Source organism: Podarcis raffonei, chromosome 4 (assembly GCF_027172205.1).
Source record: "Podarcis raffonei isolate rPodRaf1 chromosome 4, rPodRaf1.pri, whole genome shotgun sequence".
Classification (NCBI taxonomy): Eukaryota; Metazoa; Chordata; class Lepidosauria; order Squamata; family Lacertidae; genus Podarcis; species Podarcis raffonei.
Window position 1 is genome coordinate 99279463 of NC_070605.1, and position 26859 is coordinate 99306321.

Below are 26859 nucleotides of genomic sequence, written 5' to 3' on the forward strand. Positions count from 1 at the left end.
CGTCGCTCGGTCCCAGCGCCTGCCAACCTAGCAGTTCGAAAGCACCCCCGGGTGCAAGTAGATAAATAGGGACCGCTTACCAGTGGGAAGGTAAATGGCGTTCCGTGTGCTGCGCTGGCTCGCCAGATGCAGCTTGTCACGCTGGCCACGTGACCCAGAAGTGTCTCCGGACAGCGCTGGCTCCCGGCCTATAGAGTGAGATGAGCACACAACCCTAGAGTCTGTCAAGACTGGCCCGTACGGGCAGGGGTACCTTTACCTTTACGACTGTATAGTGAGATGGTAGGGGGGGGATTACTCAGAAGGGTGCTGGGAATGGGTCATTGGCTGATAGGTGTGGTAGACCTGTTCAGGACTGTTAACGTCTGCAATTGGTCTTACAGGAAAAAGCAAGGGATGAGATGGTCAAAAATAGCTTTATCATGTATAATGAGATAAGAATCCATTGTCTCTATTCAGACCAGGTCTCTCCATGGTTTTAAGTTTGGTAATAAGTTGTAATTCAGCAACTTTATTCAGTTGTAATTCATTGCTGCCATGTGACACTAAAACAGTGGAGGGATTTTTAAAAGCACTGGTGATACAATGGTTCCCTGTGGTGGTATTATTATTATTATTATTATTATTATTATTATTATTATTATTTTCATTTCTATACCACTTCATATTTTAAAGGGAAAAATATCAAAGCAGTTTACAGCAACATTAAAACATCAAATAAAACAATCCAGAGTAAAACATTACTGAAGAAAGTCAAATAAATATAAAGTATACATTCAAAGCAACATAATTACAGTGGTACCTCAGGTTACATACGCTTCAGGTTACATACGCCGCTAACCCAGAAATAGTGCTTCAGGTTAAGAACTTTGCTTCAGGTTGAGAACAGAAATCAGGCTCCGGCAGCGCGGCAGCAGCAGGAGGCCCCATTAGCTAAAGTGGTGCTTCAGGTTAAGAACAGTTTCAGGTTAAGTACGGACCTCCGGAACGAATTAAGTACTTAACCTGAGGTACCACTGTAACGGGAAACTAAAATATTATCTTAAGCATTTCAAACTTTACTAAAGGAAGTAAAATATAAAATGCACATTTAAAACAGCACAATTAACAAGAGGATAATCTATTATCAATAACATAGAACGTATCTGCTGCTCTGGCTGCCAATCCTGCCATGGTGGTTCATGGCAGGCCGTTCAAGAGACGGCCAAGATGATACATCACAGCATAAACACAATGGGACCAAGAAGATACAAAATCTTACTGCTTCATTAACAGTGCAATCCAATATATGTCCACTCAAAAGTAGGCCCGACTGTGTTCAGTGGATGGCAACCTAAGTTACTTTCATATCCGTAAAGACTTGTACTGCAATGGTGTGATACATTTTTTTACTGTAAGTGTTTACGACACAGAGTTTTTCAGGAGTGATAAAGGAAGTTTAGCTCGACAGTCTCAACAATATGGACATTCAATAACCCCATTATAAGGTACAACCTAACAGGAGTGCCAACTTCGCCCCGCAACCATGGGTGCCATGCAGATTACATGGCTCTGGCACTGAAACTTGTGGGTGCCTGGCCCCTTCATGGGGAATTTTGTGGGTGCTCAGGCACCCAGGGCCCCATGCAACCTAACATATAAGGCATATAAGAATAGTTGCTAAAATGGATGTTGTTAATCAAGTTTCACGAAGTTCCGCCAGATAAAAGAAGCACATTTAGAATAGTTAACATCTTGTTGTGGGAGAATGTACAAAGTCTTCAACAGTTTATATAAAGCTGGTAACTTTTGTCTTTGCATGTATTTAAAGCTCTCTTCTTGAGAAACATCTTTTTTCACAGAGGGTAAAATGAATGAGTCTTCTGTTAATACTGCATGACACCATGTTTTAAGGACATAATAAAAAGCTATAATACACCTAGTGTAAGTACTAAAATATTTTTAAAAGCATGTGTATCACAACTTAACCATTCATTACACATGCAAGACAATGGTAGCCAATAAATGTATAAAGAAAACAGCTGGTGGCATTTATGGAAATTAATGTACAAAGAGTTCTTAACACAAACTAAAGCTCTTTGTAATTTAATAGAACTTTTCATTTTATCATCTGAAAGTACTTTGCCAACGGTTAAACCTAGAACACATTTGTAAAGCAGAATAAGGGGTGATATAATGATTTAAAAGAGGAAGAAATTAAGCACACAGATATTAACTTAATTGCTCAAGTGAAGTAATACCCAGAGTGGCACCAAGGTACTAAACAGAGAGTTTAAACATATATACAAAAAGCATATCTCTGTGTTCACAGTTGAGTACAATTTTTAAAAGTATTCTAGCAAGGAATGCAATGCATCAAGAGATACACAGCCTCTTTCCCCAACTCTTCCCAATCAAAGATAGATCTTTCAAGCTTTCCTGCAGAAATGTTCAAGATCTGCATGGGTTTTGGAGGACCAAGTGGCTCCATGTGCTTTTCAGTTTTCTACCTTGGTAATCTCAGGACATTTCCAGTGAGCGGGGGGAGAGAACAGCCTTGTTTTGATGCAACACTAAACTGAAGTGAACAAAACCTGGGAAGCCTTGGGCTCATGCACTCCCCCACCCTTGTCCACAAGAAGATTGGAAGCTTTTGCTCCAATTCTCTATTAACCTCAGCTAATAAAGAAGCTGGAGGTATAACCCACAAATTGACATTAACTACATTTCACAGAAACAAACGAAAACTAAACAGTGTTTGTCCAGATTCAGATGTAACATTGAAAATGCCTGTATTTGGAAATGAAAAACTTCCAATTACTTCTCTTGCAGTTGCAATAGAGGAGGTGGGGGGAGATGGAGGATGACACAAGACTCAGGTTTGCTTTGGCCTGCTTGTGTAACGCTAAACCATGGTTTCAGTGACAGCTGCCCTGCTTTGCAAGTTATGCTGAGAACAAACTGTGTATTCCCAGTGGCCCTGTGATTAGAAGTGTGAATATATGCTTTCCAAATAAAAAAAACAAATTCCATATTTCTCCATGTATAAGACCAGGTTCTTTTCCTAAAAAATAATGTCCAAAATTAGGGGGCGTCTTATACATGGATACTGCTGAGGGTGGATTTTCTTAAATCTGAGTCCCCCAAAATAGGGGATGTCTTATAGACGGAAAAATACAGTAAATGCCAAGCAGAGAAGTAACGTGGCATTGCCTAGGCCACCATGATGGGCTTGGGAAGGTGCAGTTTTATTGAACAAAGCAAGTCAGACTGAGATGTGGCAGTACATTCTGTGGCTGGCATGAGTTAATTTATCCATCGAAAAGCTACCATCACCCAAGTTAAATTTCAGCAGTGAGAGCAACCTTCAACAGCCAACCTTATGAGGCAACTGGAGGGGCAGAGGATAAAGGGAAACAGCCTGGGAAACGTGGTAAGGGAGGTGCCTGGATGGGCATTTGCTTCCAGTATATTTAATAACATCAGCGGAGAGAAAAACAAAACAGCCCCATGACTAACATGTTGGGAAAAACCCAATATATGGTAATAGCGATGCTAAAACAAGAAGATTACCTCACGGTGATTTAGAAGTCTTTCTAAATCTGCTGCCATTTGATTCTTGACACGCAGCAAAGCCGCCTTTTCTTTATTTAAAAGACTGGTAGAAAAAGCGATAGTATTAGGAAACACAGTAATAGCAAGGGATGATCTTTTCTAATCTTTTATTCTGGTTACAACATGAATTTGTAAAGCAATTCTTGGCAACCATGAGCATATGCTGAAGCAACAGCACACAGAAAAACTTTGTCCTCGTTAAAACCTGTATGTTTACATTCATTTTCAAAAGGAAAACATGAATGGTATCTTTAGGCTGTGAGCTATAGACCATTTTAACCAGTATTCAAACCATTGCACGTACCACTGATTTCAATGGGACAAACCACTGTAAACATTAAATATTCTAGTTTAAGTAGTTCATGCTTTGTACTATTAATCAAATGAGAGAGCTTAGTCAGCTGAGCTAATTTTCTTTAATATTGCTCTATACCGAAAAGCACAATAAATTAAATTCTGGTTTGATTTATTAGCATTGTTCAAGCATAGCACAAGCCATCAAAGTTCAAGGAGGCTGTTTAAAAATTGGATGGGATTCAGATTAAAAAACAAAACAAAATGAGGTTGATAAAAATGCTGTAGAAGACGTATGAGGAAAACGCTGGAACAACTCTATGTCTTTGTTCAGGTTTACGAGAAAAAGGTGGAGATGCATCATTTGGGGATACTTTAAATCGGGGGTCAGCAACCTTTTTCAGCTGTGGGCCAGTCCGCCATCCCTCAGAATATGTGGTGGGCTGGACTATTTTTTTTTTTTTGGGGGGGGAGAACAAATTCCTGTGCCCCACAAATAACCTAGAGATGCATTTTAAATAAAAGCACACATTCTACTCATGTAAAAACACCAGACAGGCCCCCCAAATAACCAAGAGATGCATTTTAAATAAAAGGACACATTCTAATGTAAAAACACGCTGATTCCCAAACCATCTGTGGGCCGGATTGAGAAGGTGATTGGGCTGCATCCGGCCCACGGGCCTTATGTTGCTTACCCCTGCTTTAAATAAAGAAATGAATGAGCTTCTCACGCTATTCTGCTTAAATCACCCCGATGTAACTGAGATTAAAAAACAATCAACAAAAATAAAAGGATGGAGCAGCACTACCCTTGCTGGTTTTGAATTAAGGTGAGACAAATCAAGAAATGAGGTCACGTGGACAAGACGGAAAGTTTTAAGTCCCAGGAACACTAATCCTGGAAAGTTAAAACTTTATGTTACTGTGCTGAACTGTAATTATTGTATGTTTTTCTTTAAAAATGTTTTATATACACCACTTGGAAATTCTGAATTTGATTTATTGGATTTGTATACTTCTTTTTTGCCAAGGCGTTCAAGGTGGTTTACAATTTAACATTTCTACTATTTTACAATAATGCAAACAGGTAGAGGTAAAGGGACCCCTGACCATTAGGTCCAGTCGTGGTCGACTCTGGGGTTGCGGTGCTCATCTCGCTTTATTGGCTGAGGGAGCCGGCATGCAGCTTCCGGGTCATGTGGCCAGCATGACTAAGCTGCTTCTGGCGAACCAGAGCAGCGCACGGAAACGCCATTTACCTTCCTGCTGGAGCGGTACCTATTTATCTACTTGCACTCTGACGTGCTTTCAAACTGCTAGGTTGGCAGGAGCAGGGACCGAACAACGGGAGCTCACCCCGTCGCGGGGATTCGAACCGCCGACCTTCTGATCGGCAAGTCCTAGGCTCTGTGGTTTAACCCACAGCGCCACCCGCATCCCAACACCCTCCCCAACAAATGCAAACAACACCCTCCCCCAAACCCTCCTCTTCCTCCTTATCACAGGGCAATGATGTCTGATGGCCCTGTGGGGTGGGGAGGGGGCAATCTCAACCGCCACAGGCTCGTCTGCATGCCTTCCTTGCTCCCATCCTTCTCACAGGGCTGTTGGCCCTGGGCAGGATGAGAGGGGACAGATTGACTGGCCTGACATCAAAACCAGCCTTCCTTGTGGACTCAAGACATATATAATAACTGTGATCCATAAGGAGCACACACATCCTATAATGACTGCTATTATAATCCAATAGGAAAAGACTGTAATTAGCGGAACATGACGTGTTATCTGAGGGGAAAGATGACGTTAGCAATTCTCAAAATTTGTCCTGGGGTATACAAATGTGCCATGAGAGAGAAACTAATTAAAAGCTGCAATTAGCACAAAGTCTCTACTGGCAAAGGAGGGGGCCTGTTGCATTTCTCCACAATTCTATGCTCTGGCTTTCCCTTTTTCCAATCAGTTCCCTGTCCTCCCTACCTCTCGCCCAGGGTAAAGTAACCCTCCTGTGGGTCTGCATCCATCAATTGCTTTTGAGACACAGAACAGAATTAATTTACCATTAGATGGGGCTGCCTGCCATCTCCCTATACAAGTTGTAGACTCGGCTACTTCCAATTAGGAGGCACTTATCCACAGGGCACAGGCTCCTCTGTGGGCAAGTAATTCTCATGCTTATGCACATGTTAAAAAAGAAGTGTGCCTACAATTTTACTACAGAAAAGGTTCCTCAGATAGAAACCTGGGAAATACTGCTTTGGAATGCATGACCTGTGAAACGTAAGATTCTGGGACAGTTCACTCTTCGGCCTTATAATGAAGAAATACATATTTGCTGCCTATAACTGACCTAAAGAGCAAAGGAGGAACACAGGTAGCACTCTACACCAGAATTCCCTACAAATAAGAAGCCACAGGCATTGTTTTAAGCATACTTGTCTGGCTGTACAAATAATAATAAGCTTTATGATGTTTGAGAAATCATTTCTTACACTGAGAATTTAACCGTTGCCCTTGGAGAAAAGGGAATAAAATGTTGCAGAAGGACTAACCTCTGCATACTTTGCTTCCTAAGTCAATGATACTTCATGGGGAGGAGGTGTGGTATTAAGCACTAAGAAATTGAGCCCATCATTCAGAGACAATGCACAACTGACCGGTGAGATTGAATCTTCATGCAGGCTGCTAGCCTTGCAGGAAGGTAGCATGAGTAATTCATGCCCCTTGACTTTCAAGGAGGCAAGGAAATCATGTGTGTGACTAAGATTACAGTAGATCTTTGAATGTCTGTGCTGATTGCCACTTTGAAATAGGTATTTAATAAAGGGCAGCAGTGTTGCAAAAATGGCTTCCTCAAAGGCTCAAGTAAAATAGTTAATGACGTGCAACCAACCAATAAAACATACCAAAGCACAAACAAATAATGCAGTGGTTTTTTAAAAAAAAACTGGCAGCCAAATAAAAACTTTCGACTAAACTGTCATCATTTGGCATTGTTGTTTAATCTGTCCTGCTGTCAAACTGACTTTAAAATGAAGAAAAAGAATCCAGAATCCAACTAAAAGAATACACAGTAAATTCTGAATGCTTACCTAATATCCTTCTCAAGCTGTGCAATCTGTTCTTTCTGTAAAAGTATCTGAGAATCTCTCTGTTGTACAGACTCAATGAGATACCTGTAAGGCTGTTGTACTTGGTTCAGCAACGAATTACCTCTGTCCCGCTGTGGGGTGCAAAAAGTATCATTCTTTCAATTTCAGGAATGAGAACTGTACTCTCTTAATAAAAAAGGTAAAGGACCCCTGGATGGTTAAGTCTAGTCAAAAGCAAGGGGTTGCGGCGCTCATCTCCCTTTCAGGCTGAGGGAGCCGGCATTTGTCCACAGACAGTTTTCTGGGTCATGTGGCCAGCTTGACTAAACTGCTACTGGTGCACAGAGGAGCGTGATGAGTGCCAGAGCGCATGGAAACACCATTTACCTTCCTGTGGCAGCAGTACCTATTTATCTACTTGCACTGGCATGCTTTCGAACTGCTAGGTTGGCAGGAGCAGGGACTGAGCAACGGGAGCTCACCCCATCGCGGGGATTCGAATTGCCGACTTTCTGATCGGCAAGCCCAAGAGGCTCAGTGGTTTAGACCACAGCGCCACCCGCGTCCCTATACTCTCTTAATAACATCATCTTGTAAACTACACATGAACAAAACTGCAAAAGTTGCTGGACAACAGTTTAAACCCCATCGAGCTTAAATTTCAGTTGTAACTGGCTGAGAGTGAGCCACAACTGTCACACAATCTCAGACATACAGCCAAGATGTGCATTTAAAGACTTCTTTGTTTCCTTGTCAGCCTTGCCTTAGAACATACCTCATCAAGAATCTGGCAATCATTTCAAATGTATAACATATATATAGCAAACACTTATATAATATAGCAAACACTTCCTAAGGCAAATCTAGAGAGATCAGTAAAATGGATGCTAACCTTGGAATTTTTAAAGTTTCATTTTTTAGAGTATTTAGCTCCCATACAGCTTGCTAACACTGTAAAAAGTCTTTAGGGAGCAATCCTATGCACAAGAAGCTGGCGTAAAGCAAGCTGGTGTAAATTAAATGGGTGTGTCAGATCCCAGATCTCAGTCTTACAGAGGGAAAACAAGCCTTTAAAATAGTATCCGAGTTACACCACCCTTTTGGCTAGCTTAACTTATGCCGGGCTGCCAGGTCATGTGGCAGAGCTGACCAGTCTAAGCCCCCACTCTCTGGTGACACCCCAGGACGCCCCTTTCTCAGGGCATATAATCCACCAGGCTTGGCTCAGTTGGCTGGGCCCTGGCTCAGCAGGGATGTGGGAGATACGCTAGTATAACTTGGTATAAGGCACCTTCTTTATGCAGCAAGCCTGCAACATATGCACATTTAACTTGCGCACATTCAGCCTTATGTGCAAAGTAAAAAATTTAAATAAAATAGAAAGAGGTTGTGGGGTTCCATGAAAAATGACTTTGGCAAGACCACCCACTATGGAACCCAGTGTGTTTTGGCTATAGGCAATTTGGCCCCCACACCATGGCACAATGGGTTAGTTGTCTGGCTGTTACTCAGATGGTTGGTGGTTCAAGTCCACCCAGGGCCAGCTGTGGGCAGGATTCCTGCACCGCAGGGGGTTGGACTAGATGACCCTCAGGGTCTCTTCCAACGCTACAATTCTATGATTTTTGCATTAGGCGCAACAACCAGAGTATCAGTAAAATAACACTCCATAAATTTCAGTTAAAAGCAGATTTTTAAAGACTGGTAAGTTCAGAAAGAATTTTGCTATTTTACCAGTTGCGTCAGAAGTTAACGAACATTGTATGCTAAAAATCTTAAGAGCCAGAGAAATCTGGGAAAGCTAGTGACTTCTCAGATATGTATGTTTTAGTGCATAAGGAATCTAAAAGAAACTATATAAAAACAGCAATATTACATGTGAGGGGAGGGAAACCTCCAGAACATTGAACCAGTTTTGCTAGTTCTTCCCCAGCTCAGAAAACAGAGACTTATCTGTCTAGTCTGCATTTTTGTTTAGTCTGCACACTAATCTGTATTTTGATCTCTGCTTTAATACAACATAAATTGCTCTGAAAAGGGTTAGTGTGCATGCTTTCTTCAGTTGGCTAATCATAACAAATGCAGTAAAAATGTTGCTTAAAAATGCCAATTCAGGATGTATGGAACACACACACACACACACACACGTATAGATATTGTTGAGAGTTGTGTACCTCTTCTGAAATTTGGGCAACTTGTTCCTTCTGATGCTCCAAATCTTTTACAAGCAACGTGTTTTGCTTTTCTAGCTGCAGCAATCTTCTTGCCAAATGAACACTGTGCCAAAATGGAGGGAAAGGACATTTCAGATCTGTCTTCCAAATATGACAAATGAAGCCACCTACTTTTATCCACACTTTCCACTAATACTTTAAGATGCAAAACAAGACAATAAAATATGAGTTGCAAAGATGTTTTGTTAATTCTGCTATAGAGGCGTTTCTGGAACAACATGTCAGCTCTCCATTTGTGCCACAACAGAACAAAACAACGATCACTCGCCTGATGATGATAATCATGAATTAGATCTCTTACCCATCCTTCACCATGAAGTCCCAGGGCAGGTTACAACAATTTTAACAAACCAGTATTAAAAACAGTAAAAAGAGGTTGCAAATCATCTGCTTAGAGGCTATATTTAAAATTAAGTGGTGCACAATTTTTGTTAAATAAACTATTAGAATAGAATAGGATGAGTCATTATCTAATCTAATCTATCTATCTATCTATCTATCTATCTATCTATCTATCTATCTAGGTAAAGGGACCCCTGACAGTTAAGTCCAGTCGCGAACGACTCTGGGGTTGCGGCGCTCATCTCGCTTTATAGGCCGAGGGAGCCAGCGTTTGTCTGCAGTTTTTCCGGGTCATGTGGCCAGCATGACTAAGCCACTTCTGCTGCAACGGAACAGTGACACCAGAGCAGCACACAGAAATGCCATTTACCTTCCCGCCGGAGGTATTAATCTACTTGCACTTTTTGGCATGCTTTCAAACTGCTAGGTTGGCAGAAGTAGGGACCGAGCAATGGGAGCTCATCCCGTCACGCCAACCTTTTGACCAGCAAGCCCTAGGCTCAGTGGTTTAGACCACAGCACCACCCACATCCCTATCTATCTATCCATCCATCCCAGGTATGAAAGGTCAGGGTAATGAGGTGCATCTTCAGGATATGGTGTGAACGACATTATGAAGTTGCCTCCTCTGTGGGGAGGGGATTCCGCAGCGGAGGAGCTGCCACAGAGAAGGCCCTCCCCAATTATCAAATTATGAGGATGGTCGTAACACCTGAAAAGTCTGTAGGGAAGGAGGTGGGCTTTCAGATATTTGGGGCCTAAGTCAACCCACCTGTGAAAGGTAAAAAGCCTCCATACAAAAAGGCAAAGAAACTTCTGAAAACGTGCTGCCTCTTCCCTTTGTGGGCTGTATGTGAGAAGCCAGGTTAGTAAAGTATTTTGGTGGGCTTATTTTCAAGACTGCTTTAAAACATATTAGAAATGTTTGGGTGTGGAAGAACCTGCTTTAGTTTGGGGGCTGAACTGGATTCTTTCCCATCTCTACTGTTCGAAACCCATAGCCACACATGCAGCTTTAACTGGGTTAGAACAATAATATTCAATATTTCCCCTTCTTTCCCATAGCATAATCATATTACTTTGCTTACAGCAGCAACAGCCTTTATCTGTTGCGTTTTAGATAATTATCAGAAAGCATCTATGGACCACAAAATTACCTTTAGGCAGTAATTACAGAAAAACATCTCTCCAGCTTGCACTTATCTAAGTCATAGTAAATTATAAAACCAATGAAGTAAACACATGAAGTAATGTATTTTTAAAAAAAAGTTAAGAAAAACATGAAACAAAATATTGAGCAATGCAAAGTTTGCTTATTTTATGTAGTTGATATGGTGTCCTGTGAGTGAACTATTATCAAATAAATGAAAAAATTGATAGTATTTTCTATATTCAGAAAAAAAGGCAAATAGCTATATTCTTGTTGAAGCACCAGTAGTAGACACTTAAGCTGCACAATAAGAAATCTCTACAAATCTCTTTCTTGGGGTGTAACTTTATCATTTTTAGGTTTGGTGTTTTGAAGTGAAACAAAATTATCCTTTGGACAGATATAAAGTCCCATTAAATTTCAATGTAACTTCAAACATGCTTAATTTACTTTGGCAGGAATGCAATGGCTTCAGTACTATTTTATGGGCAGAACTGGGGCTGTGTGGGCATTCCTGTTGTTCGAGATCATGCGCTGAGCACCCATAACCTATTTGGGTGCAGTAGCAGGGCATAATCCAGACCTTCCCCTCCAGCTACCTGTTTAGTGAATGTGCATGTGCAGCAAAATGAAATGATCTGTAGATCCAGGCTTGCTTACAAAATCTCTACATTCCTGAAATGAATTTCAAGATGATTCCACAATTACTCCATGAAAATTTGTTAGTTTTAAACTTTTTACTGTACTATGTAAAATGTTGATGTTTGAATACGTTTTCCATACCTAGGGAAGTATTTACCTCTTCCTCATTGAGTATATATTTAACATAATGATATATTCAACACCACTGTCTCAAATTGAGGATAATCAAAGTGGAATCCTACGTCACTGGGAGGGCATCTCACAGCCTTCAGAATAAAGTGGATCTCCCTCTCAGTTTATGGAAAGGGAGAGCTGTCTATCCAATCCTCTGTGTTACAAGCACTGAAACTTGCCACTATGCTGTTGGCAACTGAAAAAGGGGGTGTTCAATGGGGAGGCTTCAGATCCTCTGGATTTCCTAACATGTCCCCTTAATGAAGAAAAATATTTTGCAACAGTAAACTGGCACTGCAGCTGGCACTTTCTACCTGACATATACATTTGTTGCTGCAATAAATGTCTCACTATTAATTTTTGCAAGCTACTGTGGGAGCCTTTTGGCTAAGTGCTTCAAACAAATACTGTATTTTTTGCACCATAACACTCACTTTTTTCCTCCTAAAAAGTAAGGGGAAACGTCTGTGCGTGTTATGGAGGGAATGCCTACGGGTGGCATGCCTACAGATTTTCCTCCTCTAGAAACTACGTGCGTGTTATGGTCGGGTGCGTGTTATAGAGCGAAAAATACGGTAAATAAAATTGGGTTCTAAAGGAAACTGAGTATATGCCTGAATGAGGTACTAGATGCTCTTATTCAGTTTCCAAATCCGCCATTTATTCAATCTGTGATGGTGGCAATTGATAATGGGAAGCAAGCTTTGATGATATAGGGTTTAATGTAGACATGGGAACTTTGGTAATGCATGGGAGAACATGCATTTCCCGGGCTAAGGTTCTATTGTGTGGTCATGAGGTTGCTCAACTACTCTGAATCATAGAATCATAGAATCATAGAGTTGGAAGAGACCACAAGGGCCATCGAGTCCAACCCCCTGCCAAGCAGGAAACTGTCTTGTAAGATAATTTTCAATTTATGTGGCCAGATGATATGGACAAGAAACTTGTTGCTTTGCATCTAATATACCCTCTGGACCTCTATCCATCATGGCTGATGGAAAGACAGCCAGCAGTGCTGACTGGTTGGGTACAGGGTGTGGTAAATGTGAGATGGGGTAGTGTGTGCCAGCTTGAAAGAAGCAGTAGAGTGTAGCGGTAGAGTGTCCACGCCTTTAGTAGCCAGCTTTAAGACCCAGATGTCACAAGAAGAACTCTCTCTCTCTCTCTCTCCAGTTGTACATTGGATCCCAGATGCCTTGAGTCTCAACCGTTTTGGCTCCTGAACGCCACAAACCTGGAAGTGAGTGCTCCAGTTTGCGAATGTTCTTTGGAACCCAAACATCCGATGGGGCTTCCGATTGGCTGCAGGAGCTTCCTGCAGTCAATCGGAGGCGGTGCCTTGGTTTCCAAATGTTTTAGAAGTCAAACGGACTTCCGGAACAGATTCCGTTTGACTTCCAAGGTACCACTGTATAAAATAAATGTGCCTGTTGTGTATAACATGAATCAGCAATGTGACCAAGAATTATGCAAGCAATATACATACCATGCAGAAAACAGTTACGTTTTCAAAACTTCTCTCATGCTGATTCAGAGGTTTAAAGCTAATTTCTAATGGATAAAAATAAACATTTTGTGTTTTGCTTTTTCAGCTGGAGTTTATATACGAAACATCAAAAATGCATAGCCAGGAAGTCTTCTCTGCTGTTTTCAAACCAAATTTGACTGAAATGAACACTTTATATGCTCAAGTTCAGTCAAGCATAGGTAAATGGTTTTCTGTTTCAAACAAGCAGGCCTCTTGGAATGTGCACAATACTTCAGTGTGTCCAGGAAGAGAGAGTTTATAACAGTCATTACCTCTTTGGGAAATGTTTACTTGTACTTAGTGCAATAAAGCACAGTGTATGTAAGTAACGTGCATTTATTGCAGCATAAGCTGAAGTTGAAATGTGCTGTGCGAGACGTTAAGGGGAAAAACAGACAACTAGCCATAGACAGACATGTGGTGAAATTTGCTCTTGGTTTAATTTTCTAAACAAGCAGAGCTTTCAACAGCTTGAGAAATGCTGACTTACTACAGCAAAACAGATATGGTTTTGTTTTTCAGCATTGATTTGTATAGATGAATAATGCGGGAACTCCAGCCAAATCTACCAGCTTACCTTATGTCAGATATGCTTTCCTTCTAGTGGGATTGACTACAATCCCAGACATAGGTAGAAAGCCGTGTTGGTCTGCCGTAGTTGAAACAAAATTAAAAATTCCTTCCAGTAGCACCTTTGAGACCAAGTAAGTTTGTTATTGGTATGAGCTTTCGTGTGCATGTGTGCATCTGAAGAAGTGTGCATGCACACGAAAGCTCATATGAATAACAAAGTTAGTTGGTCTCTAAGGTGCTACTGGAATGTCAGACATGTTAGTTTTCCCCACAGTGAGCCCAGCTAGGGCCTTAAAAACAGTCCCACCACTCTCCTAACGCTAAGTCATTTCAGCGGAATGACACCGTCATGAAATGAAGAAGAGGAATAGGCTTGCTGCAACGTGGGGGGGGGGGGGGGAGAAGCAATTGCTGTTGGCCACCCTGGTTCGGTTTTTGGCTAATGAAACAGAAAAACACTGCAATGCAAGGGAAGACTTTAAACTTGCAGTGCAAAGAGAGATTCAGCCCTGGTGACACATTTGGTTTTGTTTTACATTGGAGGGGGGGGCAGGGTTTGGGAAATGCAAAAGTTGATCAGGAATGCCCCGTGGACTTGGGGCGCCTTCCCTCTCCTTTCCACCTGCTGTGTGCAAATTCCCTATTTCTTTTGCACTGCAATCACACGCCTATATTCTGTTTGTTTGTTGATTTACTTGCTAAGAGCACTGGGCACGCTTCTAAGCACGCAGGTGTAAAATACAGTGATTACCATAATCATGGTTCAAACTCTGGTTTGCAGTTTGTCACGGTTAGCATTTGGACTGGCAAAGGTGCACATATATTGCCAACCACGATCAACTCACCAGAAAAAGGGGATAATTCACATGCGAGGGGGGAAGAATGTGCAAGCCCAGTGGAAACTCATGATCTCTTAACAATGATTATTTAATCTATTTATTTATTTCATAAACTTCATACACCACATTAGGTGGTCAGGGAGCATTACTTATATCTGTACTGGGTCTATGTGCTCTGCAGTTTAGTTAGATCCTTAAAATGTTTAGCGTCCCCACATAGGATAGGAGAACCCATTATTGTGGTACTAATACAGGTCGTGATTTTTCTCCAACATTGAACTAGGACTGAAGCCAGAATGGATAACAAACAAACCCTCTTTACTCCTAGAATTTGTTCCTCGGTGCTCTGGCTCCATTAAGGGGGGGGGGGGAAGTACATGTGATGCATGGCACTCAAGCCAAATTTTATTTTCTGACTCATGCAGGAATTCTTGATTTTATGTGAACTGTGTAACAGTAATGAGTTATGTCTGGATTATTTTCGTTCACTGAGATTCACATTATAATCTGACACACAGCATCATATTTTCAATTTTAAAATGGTTGCTAGAACTAATTTTATTTTTGTATGTTGCAATGCAAAACTATAACATATAACATTAGGCAGTATGCATCAACTATGAAGTAATAGCTTATATATAAGAAATTTCTTATACATTTTTTAAAAAATTGTATCTGTTTTAGATGTTAATGTCCATGTGCTGACCTAAAACTGTTGTCTACTTATATATATATATATATATTTTAAAAACTACACATTTAAAAATTGAATCCTTTTCTCTCTCTCTCTCTCTCTCTCTCTCTCTCTCTCTCTCTCTCACACACACACACACACACACACACACAGAGCCAATTACCATTGAGTTTTAGCTTTAGTAAGAATGAATGCACTAACAAAATATATTTTAAATACTTTAATGTTTTTAAAGGCAGGAAGCATGCTAGAAAGGCAGCAAGATGATTATGACGATTATGAAAGGGCCATTTACGACTGCTTAGCTGCACAAAATTATGAGCTTGGGAAAGGTGACAAGCTTATCAAGTCACATTTATCTCTCCATGACAACACCCTTCTCTACACATCAACACCCCCCCTTCCACATGTCCTGTATCACAGAGTGCAACAAGCAATGCAGACAAAGACCGAAGAGATGGTTGATCGGTAACGCCATCCACTCACCAGAGGAAAAGACGCAATTGTCTGCAGAATGGAGACACTTTTCCTTTCTTAAGAGGTAAAGAGAAAGGAAGTGGAGGGAACACATCTGCAAGTTCGTATTGTCCTTACCTCTGCTTCAACCGCCTTTTGGCTGTTGTGGGAACATTCGCACCATATCCATAGGAGAACAGAACTCTTTCTGCCTCTTCTTCACTTTCAACTATAAAAATACAAAATAGTCTTCAGTAGAACATCTAGGAAAAAGAGAACAAGTCACACCTTTGAACAACCCTATAAATTATATGTACACATGCGGTGTAAGAAAGATAAGGGGCTTCAGGTTATGCTAATGGAATTGTTCATTTTAGTTTCTCCATCAGAATATTCCTTTTTTCAAATATTTTAAAATAACCAGAACACAGAAATGAAGGTTGAAGATACACAAGGGGCCCAGCTAGCTGATTTTTAACTAACAAGGATTAGGGTAAATAACAAATGGAAATAAATAAGGTGACGAATCCAGGACTCAGTATATATTCAGTCAATTAACTTAAAATAGTACGTAGGAAGCTATTGTACAGCTGCCAGAAATGAGAGATTTGTTGCCCAGTGTACTTCATGGCTTCATAGGATTTGAACTTTGGCCTTGCTGGTTTTATTGTGCCCCAACAATCTCTATTCCAATATGCTAATACTAATTATACAGTAATACTGTACTATATAATTATTATTTTACAAATATAGTAATATATGGGAACTTATTTTTCTTCACGATTATTTATGGTCTTGGCCTCTCCTTCAACTGTCACCTGATGGCAGCCGTTCAAAATGTCTTCCTGAACTTTCTCCGTTCCAGTTGGTTGGTTAACTTTAAAGTCCGGTGCCTGAGCTTGCTTTTTGCCTTTTCCCCCCCCATTCCTTTCCCCTTGTGTTGTATTTTTTAAAAATAGGAAGCAGGGATCGTCTTACCTTGCATTTTCATAAGCCACTCTAAGAGCCCTTTTTGCTAAGGAGTGGATTCAAAATGCTTTAAATTAAACAAAAAGCCAATTATCCAATTGGTAAAGGTAAAGGTAAAGGTACTGGACCGTTAGGTCCAGTCACAGACGACTCTGGGGTTGCATGCTCATCTCGCTTTACTGGCTGAGGGAGACGGCGTTTGTCCACAGACAGCTTCCGGGTCATGTGGCCAGCATGACTAAGCCGCTTCTGGCGAACCAGAGCAGCGCACGGAAACACCATTTACCTTCCCGCTGGAGTGGTACCTATTTATCTACTTGCACTTTGATGTGCTTTAGAACTGCTAGGTTGGCAGGAGCAGGGACCGAGCAATGGGAGCTCACCCCGTTGCGGGGATTCGAATCGCCGACCTTCTGATCGGCAAGCCCTAGGCTCTGTGGCTTAGACCACAGCGCCACCTGCGTCCCTTATCCAATTGGTACTGTTTGGTAAATATTGAAATTTCACAGATGTGGTTAATCAAAAGAACTTCAAGAATTACACCAAAAACATGGAGGACAGAGTGGAATAGACGAGCCATGCTTGCAGCAATATACCAGGCTTTGGGTACGAAAGGAAGTTGGGAAATAATAATAATAAAAATAATTTTTTATTTATACCCCACCCTCAGCCGGGCTCAGGGCGGCTAACACCAGTAAAATTACAATAAAAACTTAATGGGGGAGGCAGGAACCAATTTAAAATACAGGTTAAAATAAAATTTAAAATGCAGCCTCATTTTAATAGTAGCCTATAGATCAAAACCATAAGGGGAGGGAAACATAAGGGTCCAAACCAAAGGCCTCGCAGAACAGCTCTGTCTTGCAGGCCCTGCGGAAAGATGTCAAGTCCCGCAGGGCCCTAGTCTCTTGTGACAGAGCGTTCCACCAAGTCGGGGCCAGTACTGAAAAGGCCCTGGCCTCAGTTGAGACCAATCTAACCTCCTTGCGACTTCCAAAATGTTGTCATTTGTGGACCTTAAGGTCCTCCGCGTGGCATACCAGGAGAGGCGGTCCCGTAGGTACGTGGGTCCTAGGCCGCATAGGGCTTTAAAGGTCAAAACCAGCACCTTAAACCTGACCCTGTACTCCACCGGGAGCCAGTGCAGTTGGTAAAGCACTGGATGAATGTGGGGAGGTTGTTTGGCACATGTACTGAAAAAGATGTGTGCACTGTCCTCAAAGCCAAGCTCAGTTGGTAAGGGAGACATGGAATAGGCCAGGCCAGCTTTATTTCACGGGCACAACTTCTACACCCTGGCTTCCCAAAAGAGGTGAGTAGTATCATGCCCTTTGCAATAGTGGGCAAATGATAAAAATGAATGTTTACGTCTCACAGCAATCTCAATTTGTCATTTCTGAAGACTGTTAGTGTTGGTTCCCTTTAAAGAGCCATTCATTCGTGAAATACATTAATAATATCTCCCGCCCTGTTCTAAGATATAAAGGAGAAAACAAGCACTCTTCAGCTCTGGAAGTGAGTGTTCTTTTTCCTGGCAGCATATGCAACAGCATAATTATACATGGTAAGGGGAATAATTACGAGCACAAAATGTACAGGACAAAATATTTTTGGCAACAGTCTCTCAAATCTGAATGCATATTTATATATATATATATTCTCTGCAAGCTCTAGCGAACACTATAAAAACATACATGCAGCTTCTATCAATAGGCCTTTTGACAACAGAAAATATAGCAACATGGATCTTAAACATACCAAAGTGATATTTCTGAGTATTTTCAATGAAAATAATACATATACATTAGCATTATAGTAAGACTTGTTCGCACACATACTACTGAAATGTGAGCTATTATATTATCAAAACAAATGCCAAGCTTGCTTGGCAGAGTCTGATCTTGCCAAGTATAGACAACAAATAGAAGATTGTAAGGAGAGAGAAAAATTAGGTTGCACACATTGCTGTTGCTGCATATTTCTCTGGATTAAATTGGTATGCTTTAAAACCACAAGACAACTATTGTACAGTCATCATGCAAAGTGTATGTTTTAGTGTTATTAATAATGACGATAAGAAAGAGTAGATAGTCCATCTTGCAAAAACTTGAACTTGTGATATATGCTGCTTATTCTATTTTTTTCTCTTGTCAAAAGGCCACTGAATGGGCCATATGATGTTATATATTCCCTCAGTAAATTTTCTTCTTAAAGTGTTTTCTTACACACAAAAATTAGGCTCCCACACCTGAAGTTTTTCTTATAATATTTCAAATAGCTCTGGACAAGAATGAAGGATGGGTATACGCTAGTATGAATATCAGAGTATGGAAACTGGAAAGAGATTCCAGAAAGTCTAAGCGTTTTGTTACTAACTGGATGATTGATTTATTGTTATGACTGTTAAGAAACAAATGAATTATCTTTGCATTCTAAACTTATTAACACGAAAGTGGATAATTCACATTTACATTATGTTAAAGAGTTCTAGCTAAAGTTTTCTACTTGACAATGCAAAGTCAAAATCATCTTTGGACCAGAGCTGCTACAATACAATACATAACTAATAAACCATTTATTACCTTGGTCTGGATCCTAGGCCACCTTTAAAAGTAAACAGTCCCTCAGAACAGTTTACACAGGAAATGTAACAAAGTATAACTACGGCCATAAAATCATTAATAAAAACAACAAACATCCAGCACAACAAATCAATACTAAAACACTTTCCAAAACAGTCACTTTAGCAGAAGAATAAAAGGTAAAGGTACCCCTGCCCGTACGGGCCAGTCGTGTCCGACTCTAGGGTTGTGCGCCCATTTCACTTAAGAGGCCGGGGGCCAGTGCTGTCCGGAGACACTTCCAGGTCACGTGGCCAGCGTGACAAAGCTGCTCTGGCGAGCCAGCACCAGCGCAGCACACGGAAATGCCGTTTACCTTCCCGCTATAAAGCTGTACCTATTTATCTACTTGCACTTAGGGGTGCTTTCGAACTGCTAGGTGGGCAGGAGCTGGGACCGAAAGACGGGAGCTCACCCCGCCGCAGGGATTCGAACCGCCGACCATGCGATCGGCAAGCCCTAGGCGCTGAGGTTTTACCCACAGCGCCACCCGCGTCCCCTAGCAGAAGAATAAACAGCAACTAAAGAAAAACTGGGAGCGGGTGATGCTGTGGTCTAAACCACTGAGCCTCTTGGGCTTGCCGATCAGAAGGTCGGCAGTTCGAATCCCCGCAATGGGGTGAGCTCCCATTGCTCAGTCCCTGCTCCTGCCAACCTAGCAGTTCGAAAGCACGTCAAAGTGCAAGTAGATAAATAGGTACCGCTCTGGCGGGAAGGTAAACGGCGTTTCCGTGCGCTGCTCTGGTTTGCCAGAAGCAGCTTAGTCATGCTGGCCACATGACCCGGAAGCTGTACGCCGGCTCCCTCGGCCAATAACGCAAGATGAGCGCCGCAACCCCAGAGTCGTCCGCGACTGGACCTAACGGTCTTTACCTTTTTTAAAAGAAAAACTGGACAAAAATAACTGGGGCTTTTCTGAAATGATGGGGTATGTTGGTGTGCAGCCCTGGTGTATAGAGAAGGCTCTCTCCCTGGTAAAAGAGGGGATACGGTGAGCAGTCTAAACATACTTTGATTTGGGGCAATATATGCTCACTGGAAGGACAGATCCGGAAGCTGAGGCTCCAATACTTTGGCCACCTCATGAGAAGAGAAGACTCCCTGGAAAAGACCCTGATGTTGGGAAAGATGGAGGGCACAAAGAGAAGGGGACAACAGAGGACGAGATGGTTGGACAGTGATCTCGAAGCTTCTAAAATGAATATATAATGAACTAAAGAAAATGTTCAAAAATACATTTGTTAAAAAACCAGAAGTTGCCTTACTAGGTACAATAGGTGAAGAGTTTCCAAGAGAAGATAAAAGACTTTTAATGTATGCAACAACGGCAGCGAGATTGCTACTAGCCCGTGCTCGCTTCGGCAGCACATATACTAAAATTGAGAATGCTACTAGCCTAGAGATGGAAGGAAGGAGAAATACCAACAAAAGAAGAATGACAGATGAAACTGATAGAGTATGCGGAGATGGCGAAACTGATGAGGAAGATCCGAAACCAGGAAGATCAAGTATTTTCTGAAGACTGGAGTAAATTTGTAATTTATTTAAAAGACCACTGTAAACAGTTAAAATCTTTGGCAGGGTTGCAATGACACTTGTAATGCGGAATTACCGTATTTTTTGCTCTATAAGACTCACTTTTTCCTTCCTAAAAAGTAAGGGGAAATGTGTGTGCGTCTTATGGAGCGAATGCAGGCTGCGCAGCTATCCCAGAAGCCAGAACAGCAAGAGGGATCGCTGCTTTCACTGCGCAGCGATCCCTCTTGCTGTTCTGGCTTCTGAGATTCTGAATTTTCTCTCTCTTGCTCTCTTGTTATCCTCCTCCCAAAACTTGGTGCGTCTTGTGGTCCGGTGCGTCTTATAGAGCGAAAAATACGGTATTTATGGTAATTATGATTATATAATAGATGGATAATGGTAAAAGATGCAGCAAATTTAAACTTAAACATGGAACCCATGGAGGGAGGGAAGGAGGTCCGAAGTTTCAAAAAAACCTTCTTTTAATGTTTGAAATGGTTATGTTTTATATGTATAAAATTATCAAAAATCCAATCAAAAATCATGTATATAAAAGAAATTCTTCAGTAGAAGCTCTCCCTGCCCCCCATCATCACCTTTGACAGATCATGGCGAATTGTTGTGACATAACAGAACTAAAGAGATGTGCAATGGGGTGCTTCTCCCTGTTTTTCTCTTCAACAGCCTTTGTGCAAAATCTGCCAAGCAAATATGACAGGAAAGAAAAACAAACCAAAAACATCTGCACATAGATCTGACATGCATGTCCCCGGGGGAATCTGAGCCAGTAAAAAGTATTTACTATAAAGTAATTTAAGGAGATAATCAAAATGAAATAAATATTCACACTGCCAATTAAAGCACAATAAAATATGTATTTGATGTTAAATATTACACTGCTGCATGTTCAATATCTACTAAAAATTCCTGGGATTTAAAATGTTCCAGATCTCATTAACAGCGATCAGATTATAAAAATATTCCAACACAGTGCACTACAGGAAGAACAGGGTAAATTAAAAGAACTTACGTTCTGCACTTTGCATGATTATCTCATCAAGTTCTTTTTCCAGCTTTTCATACGTGTCAAGCCTTGCCTGGTACTCAGAGTTTTGTGCCTGAAGTTCTGAAATCCGTTTCTCGCTCAGTGCTTGAAGATTATAAAATTCTTTGGTTAAAACCTATATGAAAATTAAAATGAAAGTTAATTAACAGAAGGCTATAAATTATTTATGATGGAGACAAAAGCCCAAACAGTTAAAATAATGAGTTGTACACAGTTCAATTGCTATTTAACTTATAATTAAGATAAGAATCCAATATGCTCTATTAAAAGCAGTACTACGTACAGATTTGTATTGTGATTCTCAAATCTCAAATCATTAAACATGAAAAGGAATTCAACCTTAGTCCATGGTTTGGTAGTCTTTGCTGAATCCCTAAATTAATATCTATGGTTGTTGGTAGTCTAGTGTGTCAGAAATAAATAGTTGGCTATCTTTGCTTTGGGGTACAAACTTCAGATTCTATGCCACATGGAAGCAGGTATATAGAAAGACATGCAAAAAAGCAAGGCTCCCATCTGTACAAATTTAAAGTAGTATCGTATCACTTTAAACAGTCAGGGATTCCCCCCAAAGACCCCCAGGAGATGTAGTTTGTTAAGAGTGCTGAGAAATGTTAGAGAAGCCCTTTGCCCACCCCTGTGGTTTAATAATCAATCACTCTTCTCAGAGAATTCTGGGAATTGCAGGAGTCTCCTAACAACCTCCCTTTTCAGGTGACCATCTCCTGCTTCCTACTGCAGTCCTCCAAGAAGCTGCTACTGAAAGTCAGAGAAAGGTAGCTTGAGGTACCAGGTGGGTGGAAATAATAGAATTATTTTTTTGGGGGGGGGAGAGGGGACCTCGTTTGAATCTTGCCTCCTGTTTGTGCAAAAATCTGATTACACTGGATTACACTGAAAGAAACAAGTGTCATAGAAGAAAAGATATAGTTTTATTTGGAGAGAAAAACTTATTTAAAAATGGGGGAGGGGGAGACTCAACCCAGCCCTAACAACTTAAAACGCAGCTGTGCTGGAAGCAAATGCATGCAAGTGTGAAAACAGCATACATTATTAAAAAAAAAGTTTATTGCCATGTCTATGACAGCTCTTTAAAGGTCCTGTGTGATTAACCATTTAACAAATTAGCAATACCAAAAGGTAAAACCCAATTAAATGTACGTAAATAAAAAACATAAAAATAAAAAATTATCCATACTGTACTTGCTTAACCTTAGGTCCTAAACAAGAAAGTTCAGTCCAAACAAGAAAGCTTTACAATGCTTCCAGAAGACAAATAGCAGGGGTAACCAACTATGAACTTCCTTGGGTGCCCACAACAGGTCTCAGTAAATATCCATTTTGTGTTTTTACCATGCCCCACAGCAACCATTTCAAGTTATGCTGTGCCCCACACTTCCAATTTGTGATATAACATGCCATCATAACAGCTATTCTGTGATTGGTACCAATGGCCCTTCCTTAAAATTATAAATGTGCCCACTGGCCCAGAAATGTTAGTGACCCCTAGCATATAGGCTTAGATATGCAAATGAAGGCAAAAATATTAAAATTATTAACCATCTAAAATGTACTATTAGACATTAGAAATGTTGTTGTTGTTGTTTAGTCGTGTCCGACTCTTCATGACCCCATGGACCAGAGCACCCCAGGCACTCCTGTCTTCCACTGCCTCCCGCAATTTGGTCAAACTCCTGCTGGTAGCTTCGAGAACACTATCCATCTCGTCCGCTGCCGACCCCTTCTCCTTGTGCCCACCATCTTTCCCAACATCAGGGTCTTTTCCAGGGAGTCTTCTCTTCTCATGAGGTGGCCAAAGTATTGGAGCCTCAGCTTCACGATCTGTCCTTGCAGTGAGCACTCAGGGCTGATTTCCTTAAGAATGGAGAGGTTTGATCTTCTTGCAGTCCATGGGACTCTCAATGGGACATTAGAAATATGTGATAATAATTTATTTTTATAACTATTAGGAGAATGATGGCTAATTGGCTAGAACACTGAACAGGAAAATCTTGTTTGCAGGTCCTACTTGTCTCCTTTCTGCCAACATACTATGCTGAGAAAAACAGATGTTCTAAGAATAAGTATTGCCACCTGTAAAGTCAACAGAACACAGCTGCCCTCTTCTCCAAAATGACCTTTTAATGTCTACTGACAAAATAATTAGTCTTCATTTGCTTAGAATGGTTTCAACAACAGTGCGGCACGATTAGGATCAATACTTGCCTTAAGCAAATGCAGTCCTACTGTTCCTCTTTCAATTGTTTCATGTGCTACAAGCAGTTGCTCTTTAGCCCCAAATTGCAATGATGCAGTTCCTTGCCAGCCAATCACCACTCTGATGGAAGGAGGGCAATGGCGTTGAGGAGCCATGCCATAGGACCTGCCCACACTGAAACAGCTTACGGAAGCTTTTCTTACGTACCTCTAGTTTTCGCTGATATTTTTCACATTCCAGCTGACACTGTGAAAGGTTCTTGGAGGTTTCTTCTTGCATCAGCTGTAGACGTTCGCTTTCAAACAACTTCAGTTTATTCTGATGGAAAAGTTCGGCTACTTTGCTTTCTGTGCTGATCTGCAGTTGTCTGTACCTGAAAACACCCAAGGAAATAAAATGCAAAACAGTCAAGAAGCTCAGCAAAGTCAATTAGACAGCAAACAATTTATATCCTTAGTATTATGATGCTATGGTTTTGCTGCAAAGAGACAATGGGAAAGTGCACCACTGGGGGGTAAAGTCAAACTGTTGGAGAGTCACAGCACCTGCTGTGGCTGCAGAGAACAAAATGGGAGAGACATGTTTTACTGCAGCTGGGGCAGATGATGGCATCCAGTTTCACTGGTGCAGATGCGCCATAGTGTTTCTTCTGTCTGCGCTCCTCCCAGTGGTCATTCCTCCTCTGGCCATTGCTGTGTATACATGGCCTGACTGTCTTGTCTCTAGGCACAGGGTAGTGACCTCTACCCTGCCCTATAAAAAGCATTATTCAGAATAGCAGTTTGCACGAACCACTAAAGACAATATTAACACAATTAATTTCACATTAATTCAAAATCCAACTAAAACCATTTAGTTTAATTAATTCAACAAAATGGATTAACGTGATCCATTGATACAGCTTTTCAAAGTCTGATAGTCATTTGGCAAGCATCTTAGATACTGCATTTAGTAACTAGTTCACTTTTCAGTAACTTCTGAAAGTGATGGATGGGCTTGATGAAATGATATCAGTTTCCCAATGTCTGGTTTAAAGTCACTTAAGCAGGAGTTTTAAATCGCAATGTTTAGCCACCTTGTAGTCAATTTCTTTGCTTGGAGAAAAGTTGGATGACCACACTAAAAGTACATTCCACGAAATACGATATTGGGAACACAATAAGGAGCTTCTTAATCACTTTCCATAGTGCAGGATAGAGATAAGAAATTCCTCTTGTAACCAAAACTTCTGTTACGATTTCATAAACTTTGACTTCAAGATCATTGTCTTTTTGTAGCTCAGTTAGTTCTTTCTCCCCTACCTCAATTTCCTCGGCATCTAAAAATAGATTTGTCACCCAATCTGGAATTACCATAAAAACCCTCTAATTGCTCAGCCATATCTTTATGTAGCATATCCAAACTGTCACAAAAAACTTACAGATCATCATACTGTGGTGCCTTGCAAGACGAAATTAATTCGTTCTGCGAGTTTCTTTGTCTTGCGAAGCACGGCAATTAACGGCTATTAACGGTACTTAGCGGCTTTAAGAAAAAGGAAACAAACTCGCAATTAAGAAAAAGGAAACAAACTCGCTATTAAGAAAAAGGAAACAAACTCGCTATTAACTTAGCGGCTTTAAGAAAAAGGAAACAAACTCGCAAGAACTCGCAAGACGTTTTCATCTTGCGCAGCAAGCCCATAGAGAAATTCGTCTTGCGAAGCGACTCAAAAAACGGAAAACTCTTTCGTCTTGCGAGTTTTTCGTCTTGCGAGGCATTCGTCTTGCGAGGTACCACTGTACTGTATCCCATCTTTCTCTTCTGGCTCAGACAGACTCTAGCCTGGTCAACTGTAAATAATCAAGCAACATGCTCAGGGGGCCCACCTTCAGGTGGTGCTACTCCCTTGCCCAGGGGTAGGCAACCTAAGGCCGGATCCGGCCCAATTGCCTTCTCAATTCGGCCCACGGATGGTCTGGGAATCAGTGTATTTTTACAAGAGTAGAATGTGTCATTTTATTTAAAATGCATCTCTGGGTTATTTGTGAGACATGGGAATTCGTTCATATTTTTTTTCAAAATATAGTCCAGTCCCCCACATGGTCTGAGGGACAGTGGACTGGCCCACGGCTGAAAAAGGTTGCTGAGCCCTGCCCTTGCCTCTTAGTGACCCCATGGTAATCCCACTGCCCCCTGGGGTGAGGTACCACCCACTCTGAGATCTGCTGAGTGAGACATCTATTAGAAGGTTGCCATAGGTACAGCTAACACAGTTTAAAATACTTGATTTTCCTAAACTTGGGGTTCTGACTCCAAGAAAAATTTAGGCTTTTTGTCTCCCCTCTTTGTGTTCTCTGGAAACTGCAAAAGTTCTGTCTAGAACTGCCAATTCTTAATTAAATATTTTCTAGCATATTTCATGACTGGATTGTTTAAATGCAATAAAATTAATTACATTTAGAAACAGGAACCATCTTCCTAATCTTTCTCTCACACCCCCATAATCCAATGTAAAACCAGATAAAGAGATAAAGAACTCCACCTTTCTACAGTTTAAAACCCCAGGCAAAGATTGCCATCGAAATAAAAAAGGGCTTTTGGTGCTTCAAAAGAGGTGCTCAAAACCTGGGCTATCAAGTACTGTGCAAAACATCACTTTCACAATTTTTCCTGGGTGGAAGAAAACTATGAAATTAATGTGCATAGATTCACATGTATCCATTACACATACTTGCAGTCCAGAATTTGTGCATGTAGAATACACTTACTGGGAAAGCCACAGCCTTTAATAGCTTCTCAGTTATATATCCATCAATAGCACATTCTTGCTAAATGGGCTTCATTCAGAAATGATAACCTCAAAGTCGGAT

The 26859-nt window shown here is 41.0% G+C and overlaps 1 protein-coding gene across 3 annotated transcripts in view; it reads right to left on the bottom strand.

Annotated features, from left to right (window-relative positions):
- Positions 1 to 26859, bottom strand: part of PIBF1 (progesterone immunomodulatory binding factor 1) — an 81240-nt gene that overhangs the window by 13533 nt on the left and 40848 nt on the right. For all 3 annotated transcript variants that reach the window (XM_053384676.1, XM_053384675.1, XM_053384674.1), the window contains 6 exons: positions 24215 to 24380; positions 21754 to 21904; positions 15754 to 15844; positions 9155 to 9257; positions 6981 to 7111; positions 3553 to 3637 (listed from right to left, as the gene is read on the bottom strand). In XM_053384676.1, the coding sequence (XP_053240651.1) occupies positions 3553 to 3637; positions 6981 to 7111; positions 9155 to 9257; positions 15754 to 15844; positions 21754 to 21904; positions 24215 to 24380 (727 nt within the window). The remainder of the gene's footprint in view (positions 1 to 3552; positions 3638 to 6980; positions 7112 to 9154; positions 9258 to 15753; positions 15845 to 21753; positions 21905 to 24214; positions 24381 to 26859) is intronic.